At 42.4% G+C, this 19,810-nt stretch overlaps 1 protein-coding gene across 1 annotated transcript in view; it reads left to right on the top strand.

Annotated features, from left to right (window-relative positions):
• The first annotated feature begins 205 nt into the window (after positions 1-205).
• The window catches only part of ARID5B (AT-rich interaction domain 5B), a 178,452-nt gene continuing 158,847 nt past the window's right edge, over positions 206-19,810 (top strand). Inside the window, exons 1-2 of the mRNA XM_079793054.1 lie at positions 206-316; positions 756-1,010. Coding sequence (XP_079649180.1) covers positions 296-316; positions 756-1,010 — 276 coding nt within the window. The 5' untranslated portion in view covers positions 206-295. The remainder of the gene's footprint in view (positions 317-755; positions 1,011-19,810) is intronic.

The following is a 19,810-nucleotide window of genomic DNA, read 5'->3' as shown; positions in this document are numbered from 1 at the left end:
CCGCTTCCCGCCGAGATCGGACGGAGCCTTTCTCCCGGTTATGAATTTGATCAACCTACATTTGGAGGGAATCCTACCCAGTTTTGACAGGAGCTTAAAATTGAGTCGTCAGAGAAATATTAGGACATATTTTCAATCATTTTGGTGCCGAAGGGGAGGCAAGAACTCAGTTTTATATTGAGACATTACGCCGGCTGAAGACAGAGAATGTTTTTCCCTGCCAGGACCTGATGCAATCCATTCAAGCCAACAAGTTTGGAGAGAATGTTGAGTTCAATCAATTCAGAACGTCGAGATGGAGCCCAACTCACTCCAGGTATTTCGCTCTCCTCCGCTCCTCCGATCCCGGCACCCCCCGGCACCCCCCAGCCCCCCAGCTCACCCACACCTCTACACCCACCCACACCCCCCACAAACTTTTCACCAAACTTTTACCCTCTGCATCCCCCCAAAATCATTTTTATTGTTTAAAAAAAACCCCTGCACTGATCATACATACATAATGTAATTTTACCGCCTCTGATGGAGAGGTAGGGAGAGGTGGCGGTGGGGGGCCCCCGGAGGGTGTTTTTTTTTTTTAAGGGAAGCAGAAAATTTGTGGGCTCTATTATTTTTACACCCAGCTTTATATCTGATGGCTCTTCTGTATTAAGAGTGTGGATGTCTGTGTGTAAATGTGTCTGGAAATAGATGTTTGTGCTCTGATGGCTACATTATTTATTTGGTGCTTATTTTTTTTTTCCTCCCCCCTGCAGTGGGTCGGCTCACCGTGTGGCTTGCACGGACCTTACATTTTCTACAAGGCTTTTCAATTCCACCTTGAAGGCAAACCAAGAATTTTGTCCCTTGGCGACTTTTTCTTTGTAAGATGTACGCCAAAGGATCCGATTTGCATAGCGGAGCTCCAGCTGTTGTGGGAAGAGAGGACCAGCCGGCAACTTTTATCCAGCTCTAAACTTTATTTCCTCCCAGAAGATACTCCCCAGGGCAGAAATAGCGACCACGGCGAGGTGGTAAACTTATATCTCCCTCTCTCCTTTCTTTATTATTTCCCTCTCGTAATGCTTATTACAGGGCAAGCTTGAAAATACTGTATTCACTTCTGCAGGCGAGCAGGATCGGCTCCTTTTTTAAAGGGGTAGCGCCACTAGCTGGGGCTCGAGTATTTTGCCATTGTCAGAGTTTGGCTGTCAGCTTTACAAAGAGGATCCAACTGCTGATTTTAGTCAAGATCAGATAACTTGTTCGAGAAGGGTTTTGTTCAAGGGTGTGTGTGTGTGTGTGTGTGTGTGTGTGTGTGTTCGTTCGCTTTCCTGCTACTGCCCCCTGAACATCACAAGCTTTTTTTTTTTTTTTTAATATATATATATATATATATTTTTTTTTTTTGCCTTTTGAAAATGTACCTTCGCGTCTGGCTCGGTCGGGGCTGGGTGGATTTCTTTCGGTGGGTTTCGATATTGTTCACGTTTTTTTCTTTTTTTTTTTTTCTTTTTAAGTAAGTATTTGATATGTTTAAGAGGGCGGAAATTACGAAATGGAGGCAGAGTGAGATCAAAAGCTATTGAGTTGGCAAAGACGTGTTGAATAAAGTGATAAATGACAGGTACTGGAATAATACATTCAAATAACTTGCAGATCTGCCCGGGCGGATTTCAAAGCGGTCGTGTAACCGGCACAAACACGTTAAGCATTAACAACTATCTCTCGCCCCCACCCCCTCCCCCTCGGACAAGCCATTTGATGTTCCAGTTTCCAATGACTCCACGCCAAGTGGACGTCTTCCAGCGCCGTCGGTGGGGATGGGTGTGTGGGACGGGGACTGGGCAGGGCAGGGCCGAGGGGTGTGTGCTCGCCCCCCTGGCCCTGGGGGCTCGGCGTCCTCGGTGCCCGGACGGCGCTCCCGGGGAGGGTGGGGAGGGCCGAGCCTCCCCGGCACGTTTCTGGGCGGCCGCGGGGGCGCTCGCCGCGCTCCCGGGGAGGACGCCGAGGTGAGCCCGCTGTCACCGGGCGCCGGGGCGGTCGCCTCCCTTTGGCTCGGTCATTTTTCTCGTGCGGCCGCAGTTCTGCGAGCTCCCCTGGTCAGCTGACCGACCTCAGCGCCCTGGTACCTACCGGGGTGGGGAGGGGGGGGTGGACTATTTTGGGGGGAGGCTGTGCCCACGGTGCGGCGGGGAGGAAGGGCGCCGCGCCGCCTGGCAAGGCTTTGTGTTGCCCAAGCGAGAGCGAGCAGGGTAATCAAACTGAGACTTTGGAGGGCAGCTCGCTCGGTGCCAGGCTCTCGAGCTTTCGAGGTAGGTGTAAGGATCTTTGTGTTAAATGAATGGTTCCCCGTGTAACTCCGCCCGGAGCTCGGAGCTGCCTGCCAGTCCTTCCAGAATCCCGGGGTCTGACGGAGTTGATGGCACTTCGGGCATCGCCAGTCCACTCCCTCTCCCCAGGATCGAATTACCCATCAGCGGTCGTTGCCGGTTAATTACCGGAGTTCGTCAAAAAAACGTTCGCCCTCCGAGACCGGCCCCTTCGGAAATAAGCCCCGCCCTCCTCTCAGAACACCTCCCCCTCTCCCCCCCCCCCCACCCCCCGCACCCCGCTCCCCGCCCTCCAGGGCCAGCTTAGGGTTTTAAATGTTCACGTTTCCCGACGTCTGCTTTGCAGTTTTATAAAGGTGTTGTTTGCAAATGCTGTGAAAAACCCTGCAACCTACCAACAGGTTGAGCTCTTTCCCCCGCCCGAGGTCTGGCTCGACCCCCTCCCCCGACCCAACTTTCCTGCGCAGCTGTCTTCCTCCTCTTCCCACCGCCCCCCCCCTCCTGATTTCTTATTTGCTTTTCAAATTTATTACTTCAACATGGCCTGTGATCTGGAAAAGGGAAGGATTAAATATCCAGAAAAGAGCTGGTGCCTAATAGACTTCTGACTAAACCCAGAAGGAAATTATTCAGTGTTTTATGGGATATTTTGTGGTCACTTCTTTTTTTTTTTTTTTTTTTGAATTGAAATTGGAAAAAAAATTTTAAAGACCCCACTTGGTCCGGTTTTAATTTCTGTTGGTGTCATTAAACAGTGAATTCTGATTTAAGAATAAAAGCCAATAATTTTAGCGGAAGGTTGCATCTGTTAGAACTGCTGATATTGAATAGATGTGTTTTTAAATACCCGGTTTTTTTAAAAAAATGGTTCATTATGGGAAAATGAAAGGGAACCATTGTAATGATCTGTGTATTTTGTTACTGCTATATAAGCCATACCTGAGAAAATTAATCTTGCCATTTAAAAGTAAACTCTAGGGGATTTGGGGAGGGAGATGGCTCTATTTATAATCCTCAGCTGCATATACATCGTCTAATATTATGCATGATTTGTTTTTTAATGCTAACATGGCTGGTAATTAGCTGTATGATTATACTTGTATATTTCATTAGGACTTTGGCTGATGTCATTGTGAATTATTCAGCCATATTAAAACAATTTTCAATTGAGATAATGACACGCCTCAAAATTATGCAAATGCAGGCTGCATTGTGCAAAATAATTATGACAAATGTAAAGCAGGTAGAAAGTTTCCCAATGCAGATCGGTTTTCCACCCGGGTGATGTCATTTTCCCCCTGGCCTAAGTTAGTCATTCATTAGCAGAACAGCAGCAGCCGTCTCCTCTGGAGGAGAGCCTGCAGAAACCAGCACTTACTGCTGGCACCTAGAGGGGGCAACAGGGCCCTCTCATTAAGAAATTTGCTTTGTTTTCACTTACTCCATTAACTTGTTTATATACAGTGAAATGATTTTTATTATTGATTTTAAATAGTTTTGAATGATGCATTTGCCATTTGCAACGTATAACTGAAAGAGAAAGGTTTCTTGGTGATGTGCACTGTTACTTGGAGAAAATGTTCAGCACATTTAATCAGCCAGTACAGTTTATTTTAAGTAACCAAATGGAGGTTAATAATTTCCTGATTGAGCTGACATCAGCATCCATTTCGAAAGGACAGCCAGGACTCAGTATGCTTTTTTGGCTTAAGAGAGCCGGTCTGTCTTTGTATGATTTCTTGAGGTGTAAATACGTCAGTTCTAAAAGCAGGAAAATTGTCATTGTGCAGAGATTACAAATAGCATCCCTGTGTGCTTTGCTGTGATCGGCAAAGGGCTTTTTTGACGGCTGTTTTCTGACTGACCTTTGTAATGATTGTGTGAGGCTGGAGAAGGCAGGATTTTGTGTGCCCATTTTACAGATGTGGACAAAAGCTTGCAGAGTTTATATGGTTTGTCAAAGGTTGCCAGGCTAGAAACTAGGCCTTTTTAAAGCTTTAGGGTTGGTTTATTTTTCCATGGAAACCTACCCTTGAAACCAGAGCTTGAGTACATCAGATTATGTTCTAGAAGTGTGTGCTAATGTGAACAATTTCTTAAACATTTTGAACTATGACTGGTTAATTAGCTTTGCCAAAGGTCACCAGATGTTTAGGTGGCAGAACCATTTTTATTCTATAAAGTTCAGCTAATTCTAGCCAGTGGTCTATAACAAGAACAGTCACATTTTAATAACATTATTAATAACCATTAACACTTTATTATTAGTTTTAATAATTATGATAATGAGTTGCATGCTTATATACATTGCTGCCTTATTTACTTCCAGAAAGAGTCACATCTTGATTCTGCAACTTACTATTTATATGATTATTGAATAATCATAAACACTCAGAGCCTCAGTTTTTTCAGCAACAAAATGGGAACAATAATAAGGTTGACTGTGGATAGTTGTGAGTACGAAGAGGCACTGTATCGGCAATAGTACTATATACACTGTAAAATCCTTAAATAAATAGAAAAGAGTTATGATTATGGTGACCTTTATTCTAGATATTCTTCATTTATAAACAATAAACATAATAATATTTATGTCTATGTAGCGTTTCCTGGGCCTAATCATGTTTTAAATGATCACGAAAGTGAATAGCAAGGCCATATGCAAGAGTTAAGTGTCTTCAGTAATTACCCACAATTGCCACATTCAGCCAGGAGCTCTTCAGAGGAGGAAAATGGCAAAGTAGGCGGGTAATTGGTTCTGTTACTGGGTAACTTCTGATTACATTCATTTTCAAATTGCCAAGTGCTTGATCTATTGGCAATATACCCTCTTAAAATAGGTGGATGTGTAAGCATGGATTTCAGCCTGACAGTCCCTGGCTGGATTCTGCAAGGTGTGCTGGTAATCTGCAACAGTGAGTGTACACGAGTAAACTAATGATGTCCGGGAGTCAAGATCAAGCACATCTGGGCATTATAGATTCTGGCACACAGGCAGGATTTCTAAAAGTGGTTTGATTCTCAGCCTCACCATGGGTTAAAAACAGTTTAAAATGCATACGCTGGAGCCAGCTATTGAAATTAACTCAAAGCCCTGGCTGAGTAACTCAGTTGGTTAGAGCATCATCCCCATATGCCAAGGTTGTGGGTTCGATTCCCCATCAGGGTACATACAAGGATCAACCAATGGATCCATAAATAAGTAGGACAAATTGATATCTCTCTCTCTCTCTCTCTCTCTCTCTCTCTCTCTCTTTCTCTCTCTCTCTCCCCCCTTCCTCTCTCTCTAAAACTAAATTAAAAAATTAAAAAAAAATAAATGTACTCAATTAGAACCTCTGGACTTGGGGTCCAGGATTCTGCGTTTTAAACAGTTTCACTCCAGCTGTGCGATCTTGGGCAAATTTTAAATTCCCTGTGCCTCAGTTTTTCTCTTCTATAAAATGGGAACATAGTACCTACTTCTTAGGATTATTTGAAAGGTTTAAGTGAGTTAATACATGTAAAGTGCTTACAATGGAGGTTGGCACATAGTAGATTTTTCAATAATGTCATCATTATTTTCATTAACATTACTGTTCTTGTTCTCATTGAAGTTTGAAATCACTACCATGGACCCTCCTAAAGAAAACTTTTCTCTGAAAGGATGGCATCTAGGTTAGTTTGCTGGACTATGTAGCCAATTCAGATCCCCCCAAATCAGGTTGGCTTTCACCTATATGGTGGGTTTAGTTGTGTTACCAAAATAAAAGGCTCCATAAGGACTTACATTTTAGTATTGATGAATGCTGACAACTGGATGGGCAGGATATTTAAAAATATTGACTGATTGTATCACAACTGGGGTTAGGCAGACACATTCTGAAATCTAGGAGGTGCTGGATTGGCCTGGCTCTAAATGTGAATGGTCATTCAGTCTCTGGTCTGTATCCATGTGGCTGAGTTGTTAGAAACTTCTGAGCCTCTTCAGTGACCTCATTAGCCTTGGACATTTTCTTTGATTTGTCTAAGCCTCAGTTTCTCCATCTGGAAAATGAATTTAATGAACTCTACTTTGCTGAAAGAATCCTATATAATAAAAGGGCAATATGCAAATTGACCCTAAGGCAGAACGACCGGTGGCTATGATGCGCACTGACCACCAGGGGGTAGACGGTGGTCAGTGCACTCCCACAGGGGGGGCCTTCGCTCAGTCACAAGCCGGGCTGACAGCTGCAAGCGCAGCGGCAGTGGTGGGAGGCTCCCAGGCTGCCAGAGGGATGTCTGATTGCCAGCTTAGGCCTGATCCCCCAGGGAGCGGGCCTAAGGCGGCAGGTGGACATCCCCCGAGGGGTCCCGGACTGCAAGAGGGCACAGGCCAGGCTGAGGGCCACCCCTCCCCATGAGTGCACGAATTTTCATGCACCAGGCCTCTAGTTAGAAATAATAATGAAAAGAGCCTGGCAACGTAGTACTTCTACAGGATAGCTCAGCAAATTATAGATGGAGTTATAATGGTTTTATTTACTTTCAGTAGTGATCTTAAGAGAAGGAATATATTTACTCTCTGACAGGTAGAGCCTTTAGTACTAGGGTGAGAACTAATGAGTTATATGGAGAGAATTTATTGGACAGTGACAAGCATTAGCAGACTAATAATGCCTGAGGGTCAAATCTGGTCCACTCTCTGTTTTTGTAAATAAAGTTTTATTGGAACATAGTCAGACTCGTTTGTTTATGTATTGTTTATAGCTGCTCTCAGACTACAGAGGCAGGGTTGAGTAGTTGTGACAGTGACCATATGGCCTACACAGTGGAAAATACTTACTATTTGGTCTCTTATAGAAAAAGTTTGCTGACCTATGGGGTTCATCCAAAATAAGGAATGTGACTGTGTACCTATTTCTCTTTCCTACTTGAGTTTGAAGCAAGATTCCAGTAATTTAAGAAATAATTTAACATTACTATGTCAGAAAACATTTACAAATACAAAACCGTATTTCAACATTGGGTCTAGGATGTTAACATTTGAGAATCTGTAGGCTAGTAAGAAGTTATATTTTGTATGATGAAGATCCTACCTCTAGCCAATGTTGGTATCATCTATCTTGAGTTAAGAAAAAACTACTTGTTGAATGCTCAGTGCTCTCCAAGTACAGAGACAGATGCAAAACAATTCATGGTGTGGCCCTTTTTCTAAAGAAGTTCATCAATCTTGATAGAGAGATGAGTTTTTTAAAATGTAAAAACAATATAAGATGCTGTATAACACATCGATGAATTCTGCTGATAATACAACCAGTATGCATCCAAAAGAAGACTCACTATCTGCATGTTTTTGGAAAAATAATTTATTTAGCTCCTCAGGTGTGGTTGAAGACCTAGTATGTGCTGGACTATAGGATATAGAGATAAAGGAGAATGTCCCCAGCCCTCAAAGAGCTCATAGCCTAGCCCCGTGGTCGGCAAACTGTGGCTCGCGAGCCACATGCAGCTCTTTGGCCCCTTGAGTGTGGCTCTTCCACAAAATACCACAGCCTGGGCGAGTCTATTTTGAAGAAGTGGCGTTAGAAGAAGTTTAAGTTTAAAAAATTTGGCTCTCAAAAGAAATTTAAATCGTTGTACTGTTGATATTTGGCTCTGTTGACTAATGAGTTTGCCGACCACTGGCCTAGCCCCATGGATGATAGTGGCCACAGAAAAGCTGTGAGACTCTTTGTATTCCCTAGTTAAAGTGGGAGATTAACTAAAGTCACTATTTGTACCCTTTCAAGATCTTTCCGGAAACTAGGAAGTGATATCTTTTTTTTTTTTAATACATATATATTTTTTTTATTGATTTCAGAGAGGAAGGGAGAGGAAGAGAGAGATAGAAACATCAATGATGAGAGAGAATCATTGATTGGCTGCTTCCTGCATGCCCCCTACTGGGGATTGAGCCCTTGAGCAGATTCGAACCTGGGACCTTTCAGTTTGCAGGCTGACGCTCTATCCATTGAGCCAAACTGGCCAGGGCTAGGAAGTGATATCTTCATCTGTGAGGTCTCATTCATTCCATGCACATTTATAGAGCACCTAGTTTGTGCCAGAGCCTGTTCTAGGCCCCTGGGATACAGCAGTGATCAAGACAGACAGAAACCCATGGCCTCAGGGAGCTTACAGTTCCACTGTGGGTTTTAACCTCCATTGGACTGTGCATTGTGTAAATTCTTGTCTGTGTTCTTTCCCTTTGCCTTCTCCCCTGCAGCGCTGTTCTCAGAAGCAGAGGGTTGTACCTTTTTTACTTCTTGGTCCCTCCACAGTATTCAGTGCTCCTCACTCAGTATTTATCGAATGACTAACAAAATAATGAAAATGCCTTCTTTCCCACAGCCTGCTTTCTTTAAGTTTGGTCCAATTTCTTTCTGGCAGGGGGTCTATGAGCAGTCATTCATATCTGGGCCAGCTCCAGCACCCCACCTCACACTTTCCTTTTTTCTTTCTTTTCTGAAATCCATAGTCATTTTGCATCATGGGATGTGAAAAAAAAGTGACAAGGTGTTTGTTGTTTTCCAGGAGCACACCAGAGAAATTAGTAAATGTTTGGGACTGCATGATCAGGCTAAAGCCAGCGTCTCTCTCTCTCTTTTTGAGTGCTTTTTCAATCTCCAGCCATCAGCCCCTAAAATGTCAGGGCTTTGGGCTGGCAATCTATAAAAAGACTAGACTTCCGGGAAGAAGAGCCACTCCTCACCTGAGTGTTGGTTGGCAGTTCCTAGGAGCCAGCATGTTCTTCAGACTGATTGCCTTAAACTGTTTGATAGTGAGTCAAAATTGTAAGCAATAAAACCTCTCTTGACATTTAGAATGTCAGGCACATACTAAGGAAATGTTATTTTTATGAAGTACATGAGTCCATACATGTAAATACTTCGTTATTAATTATTAATAAAGCATACCATTGTTCATAGTGGCATCTAGTGATACATGACTCAAGCTCATTTATCAAAGTCTAGTTTCAACCAATATCCAGAATATAATTGCTCGAATCAAATGCATTTGCTTGTCATTTTTTTTTATAGCCAGGGTAGTTGGATATTTGCCATCTTCTACTCAGAATAATATTGTAGCTAGTGATTACCCGTTGGCTTGGCTTTTAAGGGAATTTAAAACAAATTTATCGATTGTTGGTTTAAGGATTCAATCGCCTCTCATAAATGTGGTCATGGATCCAGCATTTCTTGAAAACTCTGTTTCCATATATAGCTCCCTCGCACAAGGATCGCTTTTTGCAGCCACACTGTGTTCTTCTCCATCTTGCTGGAGATTAGAACCAGGGTCTTAGCCTTCGGAGAGCATGGCTCACATCCTGGACTGTGAATGTCTGTATTGACAACACATTTCAAACGTGCAGATGATGATGATTATTGAAATGGTTCTTTAGAATCATGCTAATGGCATCAATCTCCCAGCACATACTTGCGTAAATTAATTCTGCTTTTAAAATCAGATGCACTGTTAGCAGCGTTAGAGATGGAGATTTGACATTTACCACCCAGGCGAGGATGGGTGGTTTAATTACATGAATTTTCTGTTGAATCTTTTTGGCTGCATAAATAAGTCCTACAGTGCTGTGTGTCCTTGCCCAAGTGACCATCAAGCCCACAGTCCCATCTCCACCCATGTGCCATAGTGAGGAAAACAGGGGATAGAGGCAACGTGTTGCTAGTCAATCTAGTGGTCCCATACACATCTTTCCCCCTACCTTTTTCCTCTCTCGTGACTCCAAGTACAGCCCAGCTGGGAAACACCCCCCTCCTCCCCACAGTTGAGTTCCAGCCCGATCAGTGGCACTAAACATTAAACTCTTGTCTTTGAGAATAATAGGCTTTGCTTTCTACACCCTCAAGCATGTTGAACTACTGTGCAGGCTGGAAAATAAAAATGTTCTAATTGTGTCTTTTAAATAAGCATAGGAGTGAATTAATTAGACCATATTTTGTCTTTAGTTGCTTAGTTACACAATAGTATTCCTGAGCACGAGTAAGATAAATTGGCTCTTTTTGTGCTGCCTGTCCCTTAATCATAATTATTGTACTGCTTAGGAGAGTAAAGCATACATAGATTTTGAATTTTTTATTAATAGTCAAAAATATGCATATGATATATAAAGTATATGCTGTTCAACCTGTTTTATATGCTTTGATGTGGGAAGAAGTTTTATTGTGGTGGTAACATTTGCATTAGTTGCTCAAAGATGTAGTTCTGGGAAATACATAATTGAAATGTTTTTGAATTGCTTTTTCTGGCCTTTTCAATCATATTCAAAATAATAGTGCCTCCAGTCCTGGAGCAGCCATTCTCATTTGATTTAACATCTTTCTTTGCACTGCATGCGCAGCGCCCAGTTTTAACCCTGCAAAGTCTAGATGAGGTTCTGTGAGTCACAGGCCTCATGCATTACACCTTGTGTTTTTGGGCTCACACTGTCCAGGGTGAGGGGCATTGGGCGGGGGGGCTCAGAGTGCCCACAATCCCACAGACATTATTACTCCAGTGCCCTTTGCTCTTGGCACGCTTCCACATTCCTTGCAGAAGGCTCCCGGGTTAGAGATCATAAGAGTTTGTTTTAGCTTGTCTTCTGGGGTCTTTCAAAATAGGATGTTGCTACTGGAACTTGGGTTTCCAGCCCCCTGCCCCCACCCCTCCACTCCACCAAGGAGGCCAGGAAGACTTGGGACAGCTTGATATAGTTACTGAACAATGGGAGAGTCTGGCTTAAGACCCAGGATGCATGCTGGGTAAATGTATGTGAAAATTGACCCCATTGTTCTGTGGTATTTGAAAAGCAAGTAAATTATTTACAGATATTTGCTAATTAAAGCACATGTTGTTTTACCAGCACAAAAGAACACTGTATAACTGGAGACAAAGAAGAACTAAGTGCGAATAATTTAAACTTGCTAATTCTGTATTTTTTTTAAGGGAGGAATATGTTTTTAAATAAGTATATGCAGATATATATTACAATGGGTGTATGTGTATACATATAGTGTGTGTGTGTGTGTGGTGGCGGGGGGGGGGGGCGTTTGTTGGATTTTTGGTTGATTTAGCCCCTATAAGGGAAGCTTTGCATGCTATAGAGATAACAGGCCAAATTACCATCCAGTGATTGGTCACTAGACCTGTCCCAACCCCCCAGTGGAGCACTGGAGATGGAAATCATTTTGACAGAATACTGTTTTTCCCTTTGGTCTGAGCTTTGCTTGCCATCATCTAGTTTGAGCTCAGCCCCAGAGTACCATTGGGGAAAAAAAAAAAAAAGGAAACGAGTCAGATCTTGTATCAGAGAATAAACATCTTGTCATTCATTACCTTGTCCTCAGGCTTTCCTCAATGCCAGGCCCAGTTTAGTTGTTTTTCTTCTCTGACTACCCAACTTGGGCTGGCTTTGTTCCGGTTGGAAATTTGCATTGGAGAATGAAGACCACTGACATGCACCAAGGCAGGGAAGGTTACTGACAACATTCTCTGAGAAAACCCTGGCTTGAAAGTCGGTGTATTCATGGGTGCAGTTGGTGCCTCTGGCTCTGCCCTCTGCACAGGTACATTTGTTTTTAGGCATGAATGGCCAGAGATTGTTAATAAAGATGATCAAGAAGACTTGCCACGGTGGTCTCTCAGAAAAATGCTCTTGTCTAATTTGCCTTGGGCATTTTAATAGACTCTCATGATTTACAAGATCAGAGAGATGGAAGAGAAAGGGTCGAGCCCCCTTTATTTAATAGATGCAGAGACTAAATGTTGGACATGTGCTCAGAGCTAGTGAGTGACGATTAGAACTAGAACCCAGCTCCCTCAGGCTTCTTTTAGTTCTTTCTTTCTTTATTCAGCATCTGGTTCTTGGAAGCCCCTATCCTGCTCTCTAGGAACTTGCAGTCACATTGGCAGTTGACGGATACACAGATAAATCAGTAAGAATTCTGTGCACTTGTGTAATGAAATGTTTAAAAGGGCTCTTTGAATCCCATGACTCCCGCAGCAGGCACACGGTGCCTCCTGCACATTTTTCAAGAGAGGATTCTCAGGCCCAGCCCCTTCTGAGTGCCTTCTGTGTGCAGAGACAGAGGTGGGAAACCAGGCAGACCCTGCCTTCATGGAGCTGCCTTTGGGTGGGGAGCACACACATGATTAATGAAACTATCACAAATAAATGGCTGGTTTTTGTGATGTGGTCATTGTGATGAAGAGAAAATACGGAGACCTATGATGGGGTGTCTGATCTTGTTGGGAAGGTCTATGGAGGCATTCTAGAAGAAATACTGTTTGAACTTAGGTCTAAAGACATTCTGGTGAAGATTGGGAAGAGGTCCTTTGGCAAGACGTGGAAGTGGGAGCAGTCTCCCTTCAGCATGATTTCTGGGCTGAGCCTAATCATGGTGAATCCGGTAAACAGACTACAGATGCCTTCTGGTGCCCACTGGTTGTACCTAGATGTCATCGAGACACCTAGATAGCATCTTCAGAGCTGATTGACATTGTCTGGCTGTGGAGATGGTAGAAAATAGAAGTCAGCAAGGCCTTTAGGCCAAATCTGGCCTGCTGCCTGTTTTGTAAATAAAGTTTTATTAGCACACAGCCAGGCCCAGTTGTTCACAATTTGTCTCTGGCCACCTTCACACTATAGTAGCAACAGACACACAGAGCCTAACATTCTGGCTCTTCACAGAAAATGATTGCCTGACCTCTGGTCTAAAAATAGCTTCATATGTGACCTTTTATTTATTTCTCATAGCAATAATACTATGAGATAATATGGCCAGGAATGTCATCCAGAATTGCCAAATCTTTCCATTTTCCCAGAGAAGTGCCAGAAATCCATATTTTTGTGTGAATTTAGTTGGCAATTCAATCCAGTTAGATAAACAACAACACACCACTTGGTGGGTCAAACAAAACATGTCTTCAGTCTAGATGTGGCCCACAGGCCACCTTACAGTTTTGAGTGCAAAGCTTTGGATTATTACAGTTTTAAAATTTTCTCATTATCTGGCCTTTTTCTGTAAATAGAGCAACAGGAGCCTGTTGGTCCTGAAGGGGCCGCCAGGCAGATGAAGCGCTTCACAATTCTGTCCAGTCCGAGTTCTAGAGTTTGGAGGGACAGAAAGAAAGGATGTGCCAGGAAAGCTGGTTTCTGTCCTAGGGCCCTCAGGTGGGCCTCAGGGAGGAGAGTCCAGAGATTGAGATGTGGAAAGAAAGAAATGTGTGAGTAGGAAGGTGGCTTGTAGCCATGCTGAAGGTGTCCCAGAAAAGGGGAGCTTGTGAGCAGGCCCTCGAAACCAACTAGGACTTTCATGGGTGGAGATTTTTGAGGAATGAGGGTGAGAGAGGGGGAAATCCTAGGCAGAAGAAGCCATAGGCAAATAGGAAGGAAGGACATAATACTGGGGATGCGGCCTGCATTCAGCAAGAGAGCACAGGTCTAGTGGAAAATAAGACTGAGACCAGACCTCAAGGAATCCAGCAGGTCAGGTTTAGAAGATTGGGCTCGAATCTGAAGGTAGTGCTGATTAATAATTTAACGTGTCTTTTCTCTTTCTAATTAGACTATAAACTCTTAGTCTTGAAGCTTGGTAGAACCAAGTGTGACTATTGACTCCACCGGTTAGTAGCTCTGCATCATCTTGGTCAACTTCATTTCTCTGGAGTCTCAGTTTTCTTATCTGTGAAATGGGTTAAGCTTGCTGGACTGTGAATATCAAGTGAGATTTACATGAGCATAGAGCACCAAACCACGGCCTCGTTTACCCCAGGTCTTTAGCTGATGCTAGTTATCGACCCTAATCCTAACTTTACTGTCCCATTGAAGCCTCTCATGGTCTTAGACTTTTATAGTGCATAACAAGTCATTTATTGGGTGAGTCACTGGACTACTAACTATTATTTGAAAAACAATAACTAACTAAACTATTAATTTAAGTGAAGTTAAGCTTCCTGGTTCTCCGGGAATTTTTTTATTTATGTTGGAGGTTTCAGTCACTGTGAAGGGGTCACCCTCAAACCCATTGTGTTGGGTTCCATTTAGATCTTAAAGGATCTTTAAGGGGGCATCTCTTCTATCAGCCACAACAAAATAAAATGAGGTGGGAGAAGGATGGAGTCAGGAGACAAAAATCTGCATTTCAGTTGTTTGATATCAGTATGCCAAAGAACTTCAACCTGGTGCTCCCCAGGTTCCTCCCCTCTCATGATGCAACTTCCAGGAAACCTGTTGTTGAGCCGGTGATTGTACACACTTTCTTTAAACACCCTCATTTTCTCTTTATTTTTAAGAAGGCTCTCCTATTTCCTCTTTTTCAGAACACTCCTAACTTGAGCATTTGTTTTACCCCCTTGTTCTCCTTCTTCTCCTCTTCTGTTAGTGGTGGTGGCAGGGAGTGTATTAGAGACCAGCTCCTTTAAGATGTATGACATCGGGATCTTTTACAAAAGCAAAATGCATCAGCAAAAGGATGTAAATGGAAGGGTCCCAGCCAAAATGGCTGGGGGGATCTTAGAAGAAGGATCTCAAAATAGACTGCCTGCTGGGCCATTAAATCCTTTTGCTTTGGGTTAATCCCACAGTGTATATCAGATTACTAAAATTCAGATGAAAATACTGCTCTAATACTCAGTCTCTTTGCCAGATTATTCTCAATCCTGGTGTACATGGGCTATAAATATAGAAAATAATTGAATTCTGTATATCTTAAGTGAAATAACCTGTTCCGTTCTGTTTCTTGTGAATATTCTCCATAATAGTCTAATTGTGTTCTGTGCTCCTGGCGGCTGAATGTGTGTTCAGCAGCAATGCAATGGGCTGTAAGTATGCACCCCAACTATCTGGGCAGGCATAAAGAAGATTCTAGTAAAAAGGCTAAAGATGGTTTTCCTAATGCAAATTGTATGAATCACGTAAATGCCAGTGTCTTTTAAAAATTACCAACAGGCTCTGTTTTGTTGTTGTTGTTGTTGTTGTTGTGTGTGTGTGTGTGTGTGTTTTCTTTACTGTATAGGTCCTGTTTCTCACTCCAGATTTTTGATGTTACCAGATCAGTAATTCAATAGACAGCTAAGCAGGTGTGCAAATCACTCCTGACCCCCAGATTCCTTAAATGACCCCTTGAAGTAATGGAGTGAAAACATTCTCAGCATGTCAGAATATTGAGATATTTTAGTTGCCTTAATATTTTTGGTCTTAATTTTTAAAGGCTGTTTTCTGCTTGTCCTCTCTCCCCTCCTCCCCCCCCCCATGCCCCTTGATTTTTAAGCAAAGAGAAGCCTTTACCTGGATCTTGGCCATGAGGTTGGAGGATGTGTGTCTACAAAACCTGTAGATTGTGCTTATAGGCAACAGAGTTCTAAGTGGTCAGCTATGTCAAGGGTCTTTAAAAGATGGGTATTGTAAAGGTGGGAGGAGGAAAGGAGAGATGAGGCTTTTGGGGTTCTTGAAAATCGTAACATTTCTATTTCTAAATATAGGATTTTTGACTATAAACTTCCAGTTCAATTCAATCAATATTTATTAGTATATACAAGGAACTATGGGAGTGATAAAAAGATGAATAAGATTAGTCCCTCTCCCTCTAGTTGCTTAGAGGAGATAAAACATAAAGTTAGCCTTATTTAGTAAGATTCTATTTTATTTTGCCTCTCCAATTCTGAAAAGTATGCTCATTTTATTAAATAATATTCTTGGAAATCTCTGTGAATGTCCCCAAAAAGAAAAGATCACTTGTATAGGCAGTTGTTTCAGGATTTAGTCCGTTGCATACAACATTTTTCCCATGACCTGTCAACCTCTTAGCAGAAGTTAATTTCCAGGCATAGCTGAAACTAGTATTTAGCACCTTGTTTCACAGACTATTTAATTGTCACACAAAAATATGTAAATATATGCCATGTTAAAGATTGGTGTATTAAGCTATCTATTGTTGTGTAAAAGTTACCCCAAACTTTGTACCTTAAAACACCATTGATTATTCACCATTTGTGTGGGTCAAGAGTCTGGGTAAGGTTTAGCTGGGTGCCCCTGGCTCAGGATCTCTCAAAGCTCTGTTGGGGAGAATTTACTTCCAAGCTCACTCACCTGCCTGTTGGCAGGCCAAAGGTCCTTGCAGGCTGTTGGACTGAGGTCCTCATTCCTTGCTGGCTTAGGCTTCCTTCAGCCTCTTGCAATGTGGCATGGGCTTCTCCATAGGCCAGCTTCCAACATGGCTGCTGACTTCCCTCAGAATGTGAGAGGGAAACAGAAGCCACAGTCCTTTTATAACCTAACCTCAGAAGTGACATCCCACCACTTTTGCCTCATTCTGTTTGTTAGAAGTAGACATTATGGCCATCCCATACTCAAGGGGAAGGGATTCAACTACAAGGAGGTGGGGATCATTGCGCTCATCTTAGCAGTTGCCTACTACCATCATCAATGGGACCAATCACTTTAGAATAAAGCTCATCTGATGAGGGTTTAAAGATATTTTTCTTATCCTGTCTTGCTTTTTTCCCCCCTCCCTTTGCTATTATTATGCATTCTCTGTGGGTGGTTCCTTCCAAACACTCATTCTTCTGGGCATATGATTATAGGTGACATACATAGTAGCCAGCAGATTGCCTTAATCTTTTAAAGATTTGTTAGTATTACAGCATATCAACAAGCTATATTGAGTCCTTTTAAAGCTTAATGTGTTGATAAGTGAATTTGGAGAGTTTTGTGGAAAGGGTATTGTGTCTGGTGTGATGATGAGTCTTCAGAGAGAAGGGAAAGGAGGATCATGGAGGGGGTATGATTAAATAGGCTCTTAATGCATAAGAAAATTGGTATGTTTCATGCACAGAGGTTGAGGAGAGGCATTGTATCAATTTTCCATATATCCAAGTAAAGAAGACCTAAACATCTAGATGAAAGGGATTGGTGTCCCAGTTTGTGTTTCTAATGAATGCATCAACAGGAGATTAGAATCCCCTAGCCACCCTTCAACCTTGTGCATATGTCAGGGAATAGGAATTTGTCTTTTTATTCTTGACTATAACCCCAATGCCTGATATATAGTTAGTGCTCAACAAATAGTTTTTGAATGAATGAAATCACTTATGACACTTATTCTTCATTATATAAATCACATTTAGCTGAGGGCTATCGTGTGTTGTTTACTAGACTGGTGCCCATGAGTCAGGGGCTTCTTCCCCAGCTGTTCCTCGTGCCTGGCCCAGCTCAGAGTAGATGCTCAGAACACTGAGAAAGAAAGAGTGAATGGATTCTCTGACAAAGGTCTAGGATGAGAGTTACCTTCATATTCTAGGCAAGGAACAGGAGACCCTGGGCCCTGTGTGTTTCTGAAGGGCAGTACCAGTATCTTATTCATCCTTATCTCTCCATGGGTGGTCCTGGCACAGAGCAGAGTCAATTGGATCAGATGGAGTTGAGTTAGGGAATAGCTAGAACAAAATCCCTCTTGACAACAACATTGGATGAAGCTCAGCTTATGAATGCTCCCTTAAAGGTGGCAGGGAACACTCCTTCTATATTTTCTCCTGCAACTTTTTTTAGAATGCCAGGTAGCAGCCCTGGCCAGGTTGCTCAGTTGGTTAGAGCGTTTTCTCATATGCTAAAGTTGTGGGTTCGATCTCTGGTCGAAGGCATGGAGGGCAATGCAAGTTTCAGCCCTGCCTTTAAAAAGCTTACCTTGAGGGAAGCTTAGGCTTTGTGCTGTGGTTCATGCAACCTCCCTGAGGTGGCAAAAGAGTTGGAATCTTGGGTCTGTCCTCTGTGTTGGCCTCCACACCACAGCCTTTGAATAGGAATAGAAAGGTCACCAACTGTGGTTGCAAATTGGCTCTTGCATTAATCCTGACTTATTCATAAATACTCAGTATTTTTCTAAATTGAATTTAGGGCTTTTGATTGAAGCCTGAATCATTTACCGCGACAGAGCATATCACCAGTGTAGGAAAACTAGAACTTAAAAATACAAAGCCCCTTTAAGTAATCCAATATAGGATAATTACGTTATTAAATAAAGCTGTGTGTCTCAAATTATTTCTCTGCCATTGTACATGTGAGGATAATAATGTGAACTGTGCTAAGCGAACGGAGCAAAAAAAAAAAGGTTTAACAAGAAGGAGCATGTCTAAATCATATGTTTATGTTTAAATAGAGGCTACACAAAATGAGAAGATTTACTTGATTTCTACTTTAAAGTGTTCTAAATAGGCATGAGACTTTCAGTGATTCTCTGTGAATGTTGTTCTTCTATTAATGACAGCAGTAGATCAAGACACGGTGCCAGATCACCAATAACCTTGAAGAATTCAGAGAGCTTCCACCATGATTTTCATATACCGATAGGGCAAACGTTTTCTTCTTCCTTTTAGGGTCTTTGTGGAATGTGGGCCCTGCTGGACTGCATATCTGGACAGAGTGTCATATGCTTGTAAAACTAGGTAAAAAAAAAAGATCAGGGCATGTGAAAGTAATGGTTGGGCATCAATCAGCATATTAGAACATCTGGGTTGGGTGGTGGTTGACTTTGGGACTTTGTGTTACTGTTTTTGCCTTTATAGAATGTTCTTATCGATAACTGAGTTTAAACACCAGAATGGGTCTCATTAATCTTTTTTTACTTATGTTTTAATAGCCAGAGCTAAGTGTATAGGTTTTTATTATAACAACCTAAAAGTAGTTAAAAAACCCTCACAGATTGTAGAGTTAACACCATGTTCATTGAGTCAAAGGAAAGTGGGCAGGTTCAACCATTGACTTAAGGCATTTCTATACATAGCAAATGCTTGCCTATCTAGAGAGAAAATATCTAGGACTCTGAGATGTATTTTTTCGCTTTCTGTGTAAATTGGTTTTAATTTTAGGGAGCAGAAAAGGTACATGCATGGTAAACCCAAAAGGAAAGAAATGGAACTGGGAATTAATGAGAGGCTGTTTCTGGTGCTTTCTTCTTTTTTTCTTTTTTAATATATTTTTATTGATTTCAGAGAGGAAGGGAGAGGGAGCTAGAGATAGAAACATCAATGATGAGAGAGAATCATTGATTGGCTGCCTCTTGCATGCCCCCAACTAGGGATTGAGCCCTTGACCAGAATCAAACCTGGGACCCTTCAGTGGGCAGGCCAACGCTCTATCCACTGAGCCAAACCTGCTAGGGTTCTGGTGCTTTCTTTAGATATGGCCTTCTGGTCTGGGGAGCAGGCTGCAGCCTAACAGGTTTTAGATTAGCGTGTATTAAAAATGTATTTAGGAACATAAAATATTTAGGATTTTTGAATTACTTGTTTGATACGCAAATGCCTTCGGCGATACCGAGAAGGATGATTGCATTACATTTGACAAATCGCGCCTCAGAGCAGTCTTCTGTTTGCTTACTCCCTCTCCTTGTGCCAGGATGGATTTCCAAAATCCACTGAGTCACAAGCTTCACCCAAATGGCTGGTGGGGGTGGGGAAAAGCTTGGAAGAGAAGGGGCTGGCTTGGGAAATTGGAATCCAATACG

The sequence above is a fragment of the Cnephaeus nilssonii genome (assembly GCF_951640355.1).
Source record: "Cnephaeus nilssonii genome assembly, chromosome: 16".
Classification (NCBI taxonomy): Eukaryota; Metazoa; Chordata; class Mammalia; order Chiroptera; family Vespertilionidae; genus Cnephaeus; species Cnephaeus nilssonii.
Note: the sequence above shows the minus strand (reverse complement) of the source record. Positions and strands in the feature narration are given on the sequence as shown.